Consider the following 15,324-nt stretch of genomic DNA (forward strand, 5'->3'; position numbering starts at 1 on the left):
CATGAAACCTCCTCATACCTTTTCAGGCTCTCTCTGCAGGCCGCTCTTCTTCAGCTCAGCTTGTACATGTTGCTGTATCCTGGCATCTGCTATTCTCTGGGGGCACCTCTTCTGTAGTCCAATGTCCCTAGACCTTTGGTCTCGGGATCCCTTTACACTTAAAAAATTTTAAGACCTTAACGACTTTTTGTTTATATGGATTCACCCATTGATGTATACTGTATCAGAAGTTAAAATGTTTTAAAATATTTATATGTTTTAAAATATCAGGGGCGCCTGGGTGGCGCAGTTGGTTGGGCGTCCGACTTCAGCCAGGTCAAGATCTCGCGGTCCGTGAGTTCAAGCCCCGCGTCAGGCTCTGGGCTGATGGCTCAGAGCCTGGAGCCTGTTTCAGATTCTGTGTCTCCCTCTCTCTCTGCCCCTCCCCCGTTCATGCTCTGTCTCTCTCTGTCCCAAAAATAAATAAACGTTGAAAAAAAAAATAAAAAAATAAAATAAAATAAAATATCAATAGTAAGTTTATTATATGTTAGAATGAGTAACATTCTTATGAAAAAAATAACTTTGAGGAAACAAAATTGAGGGGAGCTTGGGTGGCTCAGTTGGTTAAGCGTCCAACTTAGCTCAGGTCATGGTCTCATGGCTTGTGAGTTTGAGATCCGCTTTGGCCTCTGTGCTGACAGCTCAGAGTCTGGAGCCTACTTGGGATTCTGTGTCTTCCTCTCTCTCTGCCCTGCCCCAGCTTATGCTCTCTCTCTCTGTCTCTCTCAAAAATAAATAAACATTTAAAAAAATTTTTTCAATAAAATAAAAAACAAAATTTAGTGAGAAGAGGGGCATTATTTTGCACTCTACTATCTGGCTTAATGAAAGACACCTGGATTCCCATCTGCTCCTGTGTTCAACCTCTTGCTACATGTTGGCTTGGTTGAAATATATGAAGAAAATCTGGACTTGTATAGATGTATAGTTGTAAAAAGGAAGAGGGTTTTTTTGTTGTTGTTTTGTGTTTGTTTGTTTTTGTAGTGTTCCCAGGTAATTGTGGATACTTTTGTTACTACAACAGGACTCAGTAAGTTTTTATAGTTTAGTTGCAATGTGGAATCTGACACTGTGCAGTGAACTCTCTCGTGGTTGGTTACATCCAAACCCACTGCTTTATGTTGCAGTTTGAATGGATATTTACCCATGCTTGGTTTGTTTTGTCTTCATTCCTCATTTAGAAAATAATGGTTCACTGAATTATGCAGATCTTCTGAATGTTAACACATTTCATTACGCAATGTAAAGAAAAGCACAATCATTAGTATCACAACACATTTATCAGAAGAATCTTTGGTTATTGAGAAGCTTGAGGAGCTCACAGGAGTGGATAAAAAAACTGATTTTCACTTGAAAGCTCAGATTTTACCTTTGGCAACAAATACTTTTAAGCTATTTTCCTTCAAGTAGCAGGCTCGCTCTGTCCAGTTTTGAGGAAATATTTGCCAGATATTCAAGCGTGAATAATCATTGTTTGTCAGCTGTTTTTTCAAGTAAAGACAGCGTTCCATGTAAAACTGTGGCAGTTCAGCTGACCAGGAGAAAAAGCACAGGGCTTTTCCTGGAGACCACCGCTTCTGTGTGGGGCACGAGTGTTTGATGAGCCCTTCCCAGTTCCCCACACAGGATATAAAAGACATGTATGCAAGGGTGGAGGTTTAATAAAATTAATCATTTTTACTGCTTCGTCAAGAGCACTTCTATACTTGATCTTAGCCAAAAGGCCAAGAAGCGATCGAGAGCACTTTAAGTGAAATTGGCATCTGTTTTTACTGAGAGTGTGGCAGTGACTAGTATAGTTTGGTGCCATTGCCTTGATTTGTGCTAAGTCTCACCCACCATTGGCTTTGCAGCCTCCATACAGATGTGAAAAAGGCAGATGACATCACGGTATCATTATAAAGTAGTCTGGCACTTGAAAGGGTCTTGGGGTTCCCTCAAAAGTGGGTAAGCTGCCCCAAATCTGGCAGTTTAACCTGGCTCTTGATACCAGCTCTAGGTCAGTAACTTCTTTTTTTTTTTTTTTCTTTTTTCTTTTTTAAAAAGTTTATTGTTGGATTTACATCCAAGTTAGTTAGCATATAGTGCAACAGTGATTTCAGGAATAGATTCCTTAATGCCCCTTACCCATTTAGCCCATCCCACCTCCCCCAACCCCTGCAGTAACCCTGTGTATTCTCTATATTTAAGAGTCTCTTATGTTTTGTCCCCCTCCCCGTTTTTATATTCTTTTTGCTTCCCTTCCCTTATGTTCATCTGTTCTGTGTCTTAAAGTCCTCATATGAGTGAAGTCATATGATATTTGTCTTTGACTAATTTCGCTTAGCATAATACCCTGTAGTTCCGTCCACGTAGTTGCATATGGCAAGATTTCATTCTTTTTGATTGCCGGGTAGTATTCCATTGTACATGTATTCACCACATCTTCTTTATCCATTCATCTGTCAGTGGCCATTTGGGCTCTTTCCATACTTTGGCTATTGTTGATAGTGTTGCTCTAAACATTGGGCTGCATGCACCCCTTCAAAACAGTATACATGTATCCCTCGGATAAATGCCTAGTAGTGCAATTGCTGGGTTGTAGGGTAGTTCTGTTTTTAGTTTTTTGAGGAACCTCCATACTGTTTTCTAGAGTGGCTGCACCAGTTTGCGTTCCCATAGGTCAGTAACTTCTAAACCTGGGCTTCTTCTGAATTCTGGACTCTTGGTTTCTTGGAAAACTCTCACTTCCCTTTCTTCTCTGATCTCCTTTGCTTCCTGTTCCTTATTTTCCTGATACCTAAACCATTTGGATGCCATAGGGTACAGCCACAAAACCCCTTTTCCACCTATTCCTTCCCTCAGTGAGCTCACCTGGTTCCATGGCTACCCGGGAGAGTCCTTCCTGATTGAGGCCTCTGTCTAGGGTTTCTTCCTGAGCTCCAGATTCACCCAGTAGGACGCCTTCAACAAATTGGTAGGAGGCATTCAATGAATGTTTTGTCAGATGGACACATGGACAGACGCACATTTGAAGGGTTGACTTGGATGACAGGAAGCCAATAACTTTCGTTTGAAATTCCCTTCAGAGATGGCTGCTTCCTCACTTCACATTTCTGGTGTGTCTCCGCATGTTATCGTTTAATCCCTTACTAAGTTTTCTGTTCCATGTTCATCAAGAATTCCAGAGTGAATGGTTCTTAAATACTTCCCCCTGTTGCTGTTCATTATCCAGGAGGCCTTAGCCGAGAAGAATAGCACACAGGCCTGGGTGTGTTCTTGGCTGTGGTGGGTTTTTCATTTCTTTGCAGATTAATGAGAATCAAAGGTATATGTTGTGGGCATTCACTTGGTTCGCTTGGGAGACCAGTTATTTCTTTTTTTTTTTTTTTTTTTTTAATTTTTGTTTTTTAACGTTTTATTTATTTTTGAGACAGAGACAGAGCATGAACGGGGGAGGGGCAGAGAGAGAGGGAGACACAGAATCGGAGGCAGGCTCCAGGCTCTGAGCCATCAGCCCAGAGCCCGACGCGGGGTTCGAACTCCCGGACCGCGAGATCGTGACCTGAGCTGAAGTAGGCCGCTTAACCGACTGAGCCACCCAGGCGCCCCAGAGACCAGTTATTTCTTGACTTATTCTTGTGAATTGTTTAGTGTAGAAAGAGGAAATGTGGTAGGCAAGAACTCTATTTCTATAAACCTTTTCAGAAGATTTCAGAAAGGATTCAAAAAAACAATCCCAATATTAGCAATATTGTGATTTTTTTCCCCTGTTTTTAAGATCAACTTCTGAACTCGTATTTCGAATTTATTGATTGCGAGACTTTTTGTTACATAAACACTTCTGCAGCTTGTCTCCTCTGTGTTGCTGCCAGTGAAACAGTGTTAGAGTATTTTCATCTTGCACTTCAGCACCAAAGTTTACAACATCTTTCCCTGATGCAAGGTTTACATATTATGTTGTAATCACGTCCCTGCTACCTTGGACCTCTTGTTTTTTTTTCCCTCCTGGTGACTGACACCATCTTCCCACACACTCAACCAGAAACCTGTACTCTTCTCTTTAGGATTTCTCTCCCTCACTCTCTTGAATCCCCTTAGTGAATGTCATGCTATTGATTGTGCCTCTCATAAGCTCTTTCAGTTTGTACTGCTTTCACCCTCTGGGGCCACTGCAGTCACCTGCTTACAGGTTTTAGGGTTCTAATCTGGACCCTGCTAGCCTGTCTTTAGCTGCTGCTGCAGGACCCACAATCATCCAGCCACACCCACCCTGTCCTTTACAGGAGTGAGAGTACTGCTTATACAGAGTGTCTGCTGTAGTCCAAACGGTTTGTATATATTTCTAGTTGTTCTGAGTTGCATACTAGCCCTATAATCGCGTTTCCTTATAGTCACAGTAACTGATGCTCAAAAGATCGTGGGTACTTGCCCTAAACCAGTCAGGAAGTGCCTGCGTCTGGGATGTGAACCCAGGTCTGTCTATCTCTGCACCCCATTTGCTTTTCCTTTTTGTTTTCCTAATTCCTTAGCATTGCAGTCAAGGATATTTGTGATCTGGTCCAGGTATATACACCTAAAAGTTAGATTTTTTTTTTTTTTTTTTTTTTTTAAAGAACGATGGACTGGTGACTTCCCAAACAACTGAATACTTAAAGGAAATTAAGACTTGACTTTTCACTATAAGAGATCAAATTGAGGCTGTATTTCTATCCCTTTAGCACATAAAATATTCATTATTAATAATATAATTCATTAGTTGCTTCCTATCAGGAATTATTCAGAGTGTTTTATATATAGTAACTCATTCAACCCTCACAAAAGACATGGACAAAACAATAAAACGAATAAACTCAACTGGTCTGAATATCTACAGAAGGTTCCTGAAGCAGAAAGAAAAATTGATAAATAGGCCAACACCCAAGATATTTTATGGCATAAAGCAGGGATCAGTAAACTGGGGCCCCATCCAAATGCTGCCCAATTTGGAAGCCGTTAAGAATGAAGCAGAAGAATATACAACAGGGTATGTGGCCCCCAAAAGCTAAAATATATACTGTCTGACCCTGTACAGAAATAGTTTGCAGACTGTTGGTGTTAAGAAAAAAAAAGTCCCTAATTTATTCTGGGATAGGACCTTTTTAGAATAATGCAATTCACCTTTTTCAGGGAGGAAATTAGCATTACTGATAAAGTGCTTCAGTGATTTTCTTGATAAACTGTGATGGGATTAAGATTTGTTCTCGGAAACCACTCTTCCACCTACTCACTTGACTGTCAGTCAAGAATCTACTGTTTTTCAGCTAAACATTCTTTCCGCATCTAGTCTACCAGTGATTGTGTAACCTTTTCCCCTATGACGTGTCCATACCGAGAGGCTTTAGGAGGTCTTTTCCTTTGCACTAGGCTTACCTTAAAACTTTGATACATGCTTGTAATCATAACTATTGCACTTTATTTTTAAAACTGGTGGCAGTTTTGGAATTTTTTAAAAAAAGATTTCATCTTTTAAAAATGTGTATTTTTGAGAGGACAGAGAGAGCAAGGGAGGGGCGGAGAGAGAAAGGGAGAGAATCTCAAGCAGGCTCTGCATCGTCAGCACAGAGCCTGGCACTGGGCAAGGACTCATGAACCATGAGGTCATGACCTGAGCCAAAATCAAGAGTCAGGTGCTTACCCTCACCACCCAGCCAGGTGCCCCTAAGAGATTTCAGTTTTAAGTAATCTCTACACCCAGTCTGGGGCTCAAACTTACAACCCTGAGACCAAGAGCCAGTCGCTTACTCCACCATCTGAACCAGCCAGGTGCCCTTGGTTTTGGAGTTTTAGAAAAATTCTTTCAGAAATATGCAGACAGAAAGCAGTTACCTGTAGGGGCGCCTGGGTGGCGCAGTCGGTTAAGCGCCTGACTTCAGCCAGGTCACGATCTCGCGGTCCGTGAGTTCGAGCCCCGCGTCAGGCTCTGGGCTGATGGCTCAGAGCCTGGGGCCTGTTTCCGATTCTGTGTCTCCCTCTCTCTGCCCCTCCCCCATTCATGCTCTGTCTCTCTCTGTCTCAAAAATAAATAAATGTTGAAAAAAAAATTTTTAAAAGAAAGCAGTTACCTGTAAAAGAACCACAACAAAAGACTTGAGACTTATCACTAGATGCTGAAGATAGCATTTATGAAGGAAAACTTCGTGACTCCAGATTCAGCCAGGTAAATCCTCTCGAGGGCAAACACAGCAGAAAAATATTTTCAGATACACATAGACTCAGAAAATGCCCACATACCTTTTCTGGGAAAGTGACTTAAAGTTGCATTTCCGCTACCTGGGGGATGTATGAAGATGAACTATAGAACAGAGAAGTTGTGGTTTAAAAATGTCTGGCAGTGAATAACAAAACCATCTAATCTCAGAATTGAGTTTAAATAACTAATTGTAGGGGCCCCTGGGTGGCAAATTGTGGTTGTGCGTCCAACTCTTGACTTCAGCTCAGATCATGTCCCAGGGTTGTGAGATTGAGCCCCACTTTGGGCTCTGTGCTGAGCATGGAGGTTGCCTGGAATTCCCTCCCCTTCTCTCTGCCCGTCTCCCCTAGTCATACTCGTGCACACAGCACACGCTCTCTCCCTAAAATAAAAAATAAATGTAGTTTAAATATTAATGATAATGAGAGGAACAATACTGTTGTGTTTGGAACCACCTCCTTTCCTACTTAGATTTAAGAATCCCAGAGTATGTTTAATGTGGTAACTGAATCAGTGAGGGCTTGAATGATAGGGGCAAGGAACACACAGAAAATGACTGAAGAAGAAACAGGAGAGGCTCTGAAATTCTGGGGATGCCCCCACAGGAAGCAGGTAACCCATAGAAAAATCAAATTCCCGTCAAAGGATTCATCTGACTCTTGAAATTCAGATGAGTGCAGGCAGAACTGAGAAGTATCTGTAGAAGGGACAGCCGAAGCTAAGAGGAAGGCCAGGTTCTATGACCCTGAGGAGAGCTTCCAGGAACCCCATCAACATGACAAGGACTGGAAGCGTTCACCCTTCTTTCTGTGCGGTTGTCCTCTTAAAAGGAGTCCTGCGTCTGTTATCTGTGGTATCAGTGGACCTACCATTTTTCCCCTCTGCGGTTTTGGGAGAAACCCAACGTACTGTTGATCACGAGAACGTGGAAAAATAGTTGTAAAATAAAAATTTACAGATATATGGCCAACAGTGAAAAACTCTTAAGTATGTTCATGATTAGAGAAGCTGAGGGAACCCGTGAGACCGGCATGGTAGTCAGAGGGTTTGCTCCTGTACCACAACACTTTGCTCTCTGTCTTGAGGGCAGCGGACTGCCCTCTGCCTCACATAGCTCTTCCGAGTAAGCTAGGATTAGCTCCACCCCAGCGGGTTTCTCTTCTCTGTGTGACTGGGCGAGAGAATTTTCCACTGCCCCCGGGGGCTGGGGGGGTGGGAGAGAGGGTGCCCAATATACCTTCTGGGTTTTCCTGACTCCCACAGCTATGGTGTTTCTCTTGCCTGATGACAGTTCAGCCCTCCATGCTCTGTGGTTCTGTACGGCAGCTCCAAGGCAGATTCCACATGTTTCAGGCAAGCCTGTGGCTCCTTTGTTTAGTTCCCATGGCAGATGCAGATGTCCCCTCCTTTATTACTTTTTTTTTTTTTTGCCTTGTGGCTTTTTCAGTGGGAATCAGGTGGGCCTTGTTTGGGGAGGGATTGGTAACACCACTGTGTTCATATCTCCGTTCCGCCCCAACATTCTCCTATTCTCCTGTGAAGTCCTCTGCAACAAGAATCTCATGATTAAACATTCCTTTTATCAAAACTAAAACTTTAGAAGCTTTTCTGTACACTTTGCCTTTCCTTGATCGTCTGATTTGCATGTATTTATTATTCTAGGTTGGCGACAGAGATGATTCTAATCTTTATATAAATGTGAAGCTGAAGGCTGCGGAAGAGGTAAAGCCCGGAAGGGCAGCGCCGTCACCCCCAGCCCACCCCCTCCCCAGGTCTTGTTGGTGACCCCGTGCCCTTTGTGCCCTCCCTGTAAACGCTTTCATTGCCCATAGCAGGTTTGAGTCAGAAATGCAGGGCTGAAGCTGCAGCTTCCGGTTTACCCTGGGATGTTTTCTAATCAGTGATGTGCCGACTTCCCAAAGAGCAGGAACAGTGGACGTGAAATTGCTTTAGTACAGTGGTGACAATGAACAAGTAAAGGATGAATGGGTCAAAGTGAGAGACTCATTCTTCAGACCATACGGGGGTGTGAGGTGCCTGGGTGGCTCAGTCGGTTAAGCAGTTAAGTGTTTGACTTTTGATTTCAGCTCAGGTCATGATCTCACGGTTCTCGAGATCGAGCCTGTGTCGGGCTCTGCCCTAGCATAGTGGAGCCTGCTTGGGATTCTCTCTCCCTTTCTCTTTGCCCCTCCCCTGCTTGTGTGTGTGTGTGTGTGGTGTGTGTGTGTGTGCGCGCGCGCGCGTACCCATGCACACACGCACACTTTCTTTCTCTCTTTAAATAAATAAAAGCAAGCATACAAGGGTGAAAGGGTGACTAAGGCCATCTGATTTGTTAGTCATATTGGTTAAAAGAAATGGGCCCATGTCTGACATTCTCTTGCCTGTTTTAAATGTTCATTTTTGCAGATTGGGATCAAAGCCACGCACATTAAGTTACCAAGAACAGCCACAGAATCTGAGGTGAGCTGTGAGGAATTGACTGTTAAGAGGGGCAGCTAAAGTGCTTTCATCTCTGGTCTTTGGTTTAGTGGAATTTTAGGGATTGGTACATTCACCATATGAAAGACCTCGAGGTAATTCTTTCTTTGCAGACTCTGCTTCCAGAAAATTTCTGAAACACCAAGAGTAAATGGTGCCATCCTGGGGTATGGCTGTGTGTATACTCAGTGCATGATCACAGTGTCTTTTGCTTCAACCCCCCTGCAGTATTCACTACAAACCAATCCCGGACCTGTAGCTGTTTGCCTTTTAAAAACCAAATATGGGGGCGCCTGGGTGGCTCAGTCGGTTAAGCGGCCAACTTCGCCTCAGGTCATGATCTCACGGTCCGTGAGTTTGAGCCCCGCGTCGGGCTCTGTGCTGACAGCTCAGAGCCTGTTTCTGATTCTGTGTCTCCCTCTCTCTGACCCTCCCCCGTTCATGCTCTGTCTCTCTCTGTCTCAAAAATAAATAAACGTTAAAAAAAAAATGTTTTTTAAAAAATAAATAAATAAATAAAAACCAAATATGTATTCCATTTATGTGATGTTCAAGAATAGGCCAAACAGCTCATTAGTGATTAAACTCAGAAGTGTAGTTGCCTGAGGGTGCAGGGGTAACTGTGAAGGGGCAGGAGGGAGAAAGAACTTTTTGAGGTCATGGAAATGTTCTACGTTCTGTGTCCAGTGGGGTAGCCACTAGCCCTCTGTGGCCGTTTAATTAGAATGAAACAAAATGTAAAATTCAGTTCCTTGGTTGTGCTAGCCATGTTGACAAGCATTCAGTAGACATTACTGTGTGGTAAAGGGCACATTATAGAACGTTTCTGTCATCACAGATCTTGGTTTGGGTGAGTAACATGGCTATTGCTATTAAAGTTCTTAGCTCTTTTTCTTGATGGCGTTCTTAGCAGACACTGAAGATTACATATGGTTTTAGAATTGCTCTCAGGTTCAAGGGGAGGTACATTCTCAGAGGACTGTGATTAAACTCCTGGGGGAAAATAGGGCAACCAAAAAGTGTTTCTCCACCTTTTTGGTTTCTGTGTATAACACAAATTGTGTGCGCTATTTCTTTTAGGTGTTGAGGTACGTTACATTGTTGAATGAAGACCTCACTGTACATGGTTTCATAGTGCAGCTACCTTTAGATTCAGAGAACCCCATTAACACCGAAGCAGTGGTCAATGCCATTGTACCCGAAAAGGATGTGGATGGGTGAGTGCGCCTCGGCTCTCTGTATCACGTTGCATGATTCCAATTATATTTCTGTTTCCAGAACAAACCATATGTGCTTCTGGAGAGTAAAGACATCTAATTATCTTTATTTCTCCCTTCATTGCTTTGTTTTAGATTGACTAGCATCAGTGCTGGAAAACTTGCTAGAGGTGACCTCCATGACTGTTTCATCCCTTGTACGCCTAAAGGATGCTTGGAGCTCATCAAAGAGACAGGTAAAAACAAATGTGAAAACAAAGCACCGTTTCTTGGGTCTGGTCTTGACCCATGGAGGTAAGGGGGAGGTACACTGTGGGCCCTAAATGAATGGACTTGATTGGCACAACGACCTGTCGGCTGGGGGCTTTTCCTAAATTCTCAAACTTTTTCGACAGCTCTATGGATTAGGTACTGTTACCGTTTGACAGCTTGAGAAAACAGGCTCCGAGAGACACGTAACTTGTCCCAGAGGCAGCCATGTCAAGATGTGAGCTCAGGGTTATTTGAGTTCAACGAAATTTATTTATTTAATTACTTGTTTTTGTTTTTATTATTTTTTGTTTGTTTTCAAAGAAGTTTGCTTTTTATGGAAAAGTAACTTATAGAGTCCTAAGAATTCAGACAAAGTGAAAAGTCCCAACCCCCCACATGGGCACTGAGTTGAGTTTGAGGACTCGACAGATGGCTGGAAACAGATCTCTTGAACAGTTGGCCATATTACCCCACCACCTAGTCAACATCTTGGTATTTTAATTTCATCATGAACACTTTTTGGAGAGGTTATTTTTTACCAGGAAACGTGTCCTATTTAAAGGAAGTGGATCAGAAGTTTCAAGTGGAAAATGCTGGCCAACATATATGAAAATTTTCTGTGGTTGGCAAGAAAAGGTTAAGCTGTAAGCCTCGGGACAGCTATTACTGTTCAGTCCTCCAACTAAATTTATATACTCTAAAGCATATTTAGCAAACGATGCATTACAGAAGCAAATCCCATGAGCCACAGCAGCTTCTCTGCCCCAACACAGCTTCAAGTCCTTCTCTGAATCCTCGAAAGTCTATAATAAGGTACCTTTCAGACACCTCAGACTTTGAGGGCTTTACTTCTAGATGCTTGTGATATTAGCATTACATAGAAGCTTATCTTTTTTGAATAAAATTAATGTTATACAGGAAGCACAGTTTAAAATAAGCCACCTTAAATAAGCAAGAGTCCACTCAAGCCGGGCTGCATAGAAGAGCTCAGGTGGAGTCTTTGAGGTCTTACCCCTGCTTTCTTCTTGTGGTGGCTCATTCTTGGGCTCTCCTTGGCTGCCCCGAGCATCTTCAGCCTTGTGCCTGACAGTCATACGATTAGCTCTCATTGGCCAGGGACAGAAATTTGAGTGAGGGGTGCCTGGGTGGCTCAGTCGGTTAAGCGTCCAACTCTTGGTTTCAGCTCAGGTCATGATCTCATGGTTTGTGACTTTGAGCTGCACATCGGGCTCTGTGCTGACTCATAGAACCTGCTTGAAATTCTCTCTCTCCCTCTCTGTCTGCCCCTCCCGTGGTCATGTGCTCGCTCGCTCTCTCCCTCTCTTTTTCTCTCAAAATAAATAAAGAAAATATTTAAAAAATAAAAAAGAAAAGAAATGTGGGGGAGTACCCAGATCATCTCCTTTAATGAGTAGAGTATGTCAGTCCTGGAAAGGACATTGGGATAGTGCCAGAAGAATGAATGCTGAGTCATCAAAAAAGAAAGCTTTCTGCTACATTTAAAGTTCCCCTTTATCACTTCCCTGCAAATAATCCTGTGGCTCAGGCCCTATGCCAAAAGAGAAATCTGGATGAGGAACTACATAAATAAACTTACCAGAGTTGGAAAGAATTACTGATACTCCTCTAATTTCCTTTGCTTCTGTCCAGCACGTCATATGTACCCTATTTGTTATAACTATTTTTCCCATGTAAGTAAATCTACTGTCTTCCATATGGCTGTTTAGCTGTATGTCAGGGTTTCTTTCTTCTTTGAGTGTAGGTTTTCTTCCCACTCTCCTATGACTCAATGAATGGATCTTGGCTTAGTCTGCTCCCCAAAACCCACAGCAAGGAAGGCACAGTATAAGTCCCAATTTGCAGCTGAAACCCTAGAGCTGAGACTATTATTGCCAAAGAAGGGATGTTTTTAGGAAGATTTCTGTTTGATGCTCAGAACCCGTGTTTGTGCACTTGTTCTGAATTTTCCCATTTAGGTGGTGTGTGAAGAGGCGACTTCTCCCCACACTCTGACTCACCCTGGCTGTTCTTTCAGGGGTGCAGATTGCTGGAAGGCACGCCGTGGTGGTCGGGCGCAGTAAGATAGTCGGTGCGCCCATGCATGACCTGCTTCTGTGGAACCACGCCACAGTGACCACCTGCCACTCCAAGACCGCCAACCTAGGCGAGGAGGTAAGGGGACCGCAGCGGAGTGGAAGGGTTCTGTGTGTGCCTGTACGCACACGTGTGCGGTGGGCGTTCTCACCTGGTTTTCAGTGCAGAAACTGCCATGTACTTCACTCAATATCTCATTTAACCCCTACAGCAACTCCCTTAATTCTTGTCTCATTTTACATGATGAAGAAACAAATTCTACTTAAAAACTTGCCCAAGTTGTACAGATTTTGTTCTGATCGTATTCTTTCTTTACCGGTCTGCGTCGTGGGAAGGTAGGGATTCGCAGTATAGAAGCTGGGATGGATCACGGCAGCCAGATCGCAGATGTGTGACAGTGACACAGCGGGGGCCTCAGAGGTGGAGGTGCTCCTGAGGGGGGTGTGGACGGTGGTCCCCTGGACCCCTGTCACATCTTGTTCTTGACCCTGCATCAGATCCCGGAGCCTAAGAATTCTCACGTGTACCTATCCTGGCTGACAACGCACCTTCTCTTTTAATCCCCCCGAAGCAGTGCTCTGCAGGAGGTGCTGGTCCCCGTACTGCGTAGGAGAGGGGGCAGCCTTCCAACGCCTCGTAATTTAGAGCCGGGCCTGTGGCTCCAAGCCAGTGCTCCTCCTTGCCCTACGTATTTTCATCACGTTCCCCATTTGGGAAGATTTTAGTAGTGGGGAGCATTTTGGCACATGGAGGAATGAGCCCAGCATAGGAACTGTCAGACGTGGTGTGTGGTCTGCATAAAATAGCTGATGACATTGAACAAGTTCATACAAAGCTCAGGGATGTCTGTTCCACATGTACATTTTTATTTGTTTGTTTGTTTTATGTCTCACTGTTTAATTTCTCACATCAAAATCCTCTTTTCCTAGGTAAATAAAGGTGACATCCTGGTGGTTGCAACTGGTCAGCCCGAAATGGTAAAAGGGGAGTGGATCAAGCCTGGGGCAATAGTCATCGACTGTGGGATCAATTATATCCCGGGTGAGTGCCGCTGGAGGATGCAGGTGCTGTCTGGTGTAGGGTGGGCAGAGGAAGACATCTAGGTCATCATGTGAAGCCTACGTGAGAACCTCTTGTCCTGTGTCAGGCTCGAAGTGCTAAGGTTCAGAGCAAGTGCCCTGCCCGGGGTGCATGCAGTTAGTAGATGACAGCCTGATGGCGGAGCTGCTGATTTTAGCCACCGGGCTGTGCATTTCCTGAGATGGCTTTGCCTAAGGAGAGGGTGGGGGAGGGGACACGAGGGGGATCTCACAGCTGCCTTGCCTTCACGCAGAGGTCACCCTTTATTTTTAACAAAGGATGAGTGGATTTAAAATGCAACGTGATCTTTGCAGAATGCTCGGTGCCTCCAGGAGAGGGGCTAGCTTTGCCAAGACTCCCATAGGAGGGCTTTACTGAGAAGGCTTGGACCCAGACCCTTCCAGGCAGAGAGAGTAAAGCCAGCGCACTGTCATTCCCTCCCAGTTGTTCCCTGTGTCAGATTCGTTTTTAAATATCGGAAATTTTCCCTGTCTTCTGTCTTCGGTGTCTCCAGTGAGTGTTAACCCTCGCAGGTGGACGCCCTGCTGTGCGTTGGTTACTGGTCTCCCACGGCCAGCTGACTCCCACGCACGTCCATCTGCGAATTCTTGCCGTGTTGGTGGGTCTTGACGTGGAGCTTCTTCCTCCCACGTTACCTGTCAAACTCCTCAGCCCCACCCTGGTTTCAGCCAGCTCTGTGGCCGTTTATCTCACACCACTTTTGAACACGTGTCTTCACGTGTTGCCAAGTGGACCACGTGCCCTTCTCTGCCCGCACCTTGCTTGTCCCTGGTGGCTTCTATCTCCGCATCCTCTGTGCAGTGGGTGGTTCCCTCACGGTGACGTTTTCAAAATTTGACAGGACGATACAGTGAATACAACTGTACACGTGCCTCACAGATTCAAGAAAGGAACAGCCTTTCATCAGACAGCTGTTTCTGTGCATCACACACCAGGGCAGGCCTTGGGCTACGTGGTTGGAAAAACTCCACTTTGATCTTCAGTTTAAGCCACTTCCTCTCTATCTCTCCTTCTCTTGAAAATCCTTCTCTCCCTCCCTCCCCGCCCACAGAACTTTGTGTCTCTTTTACTGTGTGTGGTGTCCCGTGCTGTCCTCCACCTTGGAGCCGTGGTCTCTGCAGTTCCTTGTCTAGCTTTATGCCCTCTAACTGCTGGCACTCCCACCTGTTGAATTGTTGAAGGGAGTTTCAGCAAGAATATTGGGTTTTTTTTCCCCCTTCCCATCTCAAGTTTGAAACATAGACACTAAGCTGCCAGGAACATTAGTCACTGTCAAGCCTTCACCATTTTTAACCTCCCTCCCACTCTCCTTACCGTGCTTTTAAGACAGTAGCTCATAATTGATCACTCATTTTCTTGTAGTGTAATTATCTAATGGGTGATAAAGAAATTGCTCTCCTACAACTCCTCACTTTGAGTACTTGTGATATGACATTCAAGCCCATTCTGTTTAAAACCTTGCATCTTCTGTATCATATTTCTGCATTTTGGCATTTTGGGGGGCAGGGAGGGGGATTTGAGAGATTTGAGAAGATGGAAGAAAAAAACACCTGGATAGGAATCTTGAGTCCCACAGGCATGAAATGTTGACTTAAACATGAAACTCCCCATCCTATTCACATTTATTCCTCACACAGATGTTGAAATATGAGTAAGAGCAAATCAATATCTGGTCAGCTGTGTTTTTACTGATCTGGGGTATTTAGTAAATAAGTTTTGATAAGGCTGGATTTTATTGTTTCCTTCTCAAATTATCTTTAGTAAGCCAAGCAGAAAGGCTGCTTTTATGTGTTTCTCTTCTGCTCTGAACTTGAATCTTAAAAGTATTCCTTTTCTTTTTTTTTTGAAAAACAAAACAAAACAAAATGCATTCTTAATTTGGCAAATGTCTTAGGATATTATCCCTGCGTGGACCATGCAAATGAC

General features: G+C 44.0%; 1 protein-coding gene and 1 pseudogene across 1 annotated transcript in view; one reads left to right on the top strand and one right to left on the bottom strand.

Moving 5' to 3' along the window:
- MTHFD1 (methylenetetrahydrofolate dehydrogenase, cyclohydrolase and formyltetrahydrofolate synthetase 1) overlaps window positions 1-15,324 on the top strand; it is a 63,712-nt gene that overhangs the window by 15,624 nt on the left and 32,764 nt on the right. Inside the window, exons 3-8 of the mRNA XM_040477366.1 lie at window positions 7,916-7,975; window positions 8,663-8,716; window positions 9,815-9,951; window positions 10,087-10,187; window positions 12,239-12,375; window positions 13,227-13,338. Coding sequence (XP_040333300.1) covers window positions 7,916-7,975; window positions 8,663-8,716; window positions 9,815-9,951; window positions 10,087-10,187; window positions 12,239-12,375; window positions 13,227-13,338 — 601 coding nt within the window. The remainder of the gene's footprint in view (window positions 1-7,915; window positions 7,976-8,662; window positions 8,717-9,814; window positions 9,952-10,086; window positions 10,188-12,238; window positions 12,376-13,226; window positions 13,339-15,324) is intronic.
- Window positions 1,613-1,778, bottom strand: LOC121032542 (uncharacterized; annotated as a pseudogene).

Source organism: Herpailurus yagouaroundi, unplaced genomic scaffold (genome assembly GCF_014898765.1).
Source record: "Herpailurus yagouaroundi ecotype Mexico unplaced genomic scaffold, PumYag 141, whole genome shotgun sequence".
Classification (NCBI taxonomy): domain Eukaryota; kingdom Metazoa; phylum Chordata; class Mammalia; order Carnivora; family Felidae; genus Herpailurus; species Herpailurus yagouaroundi.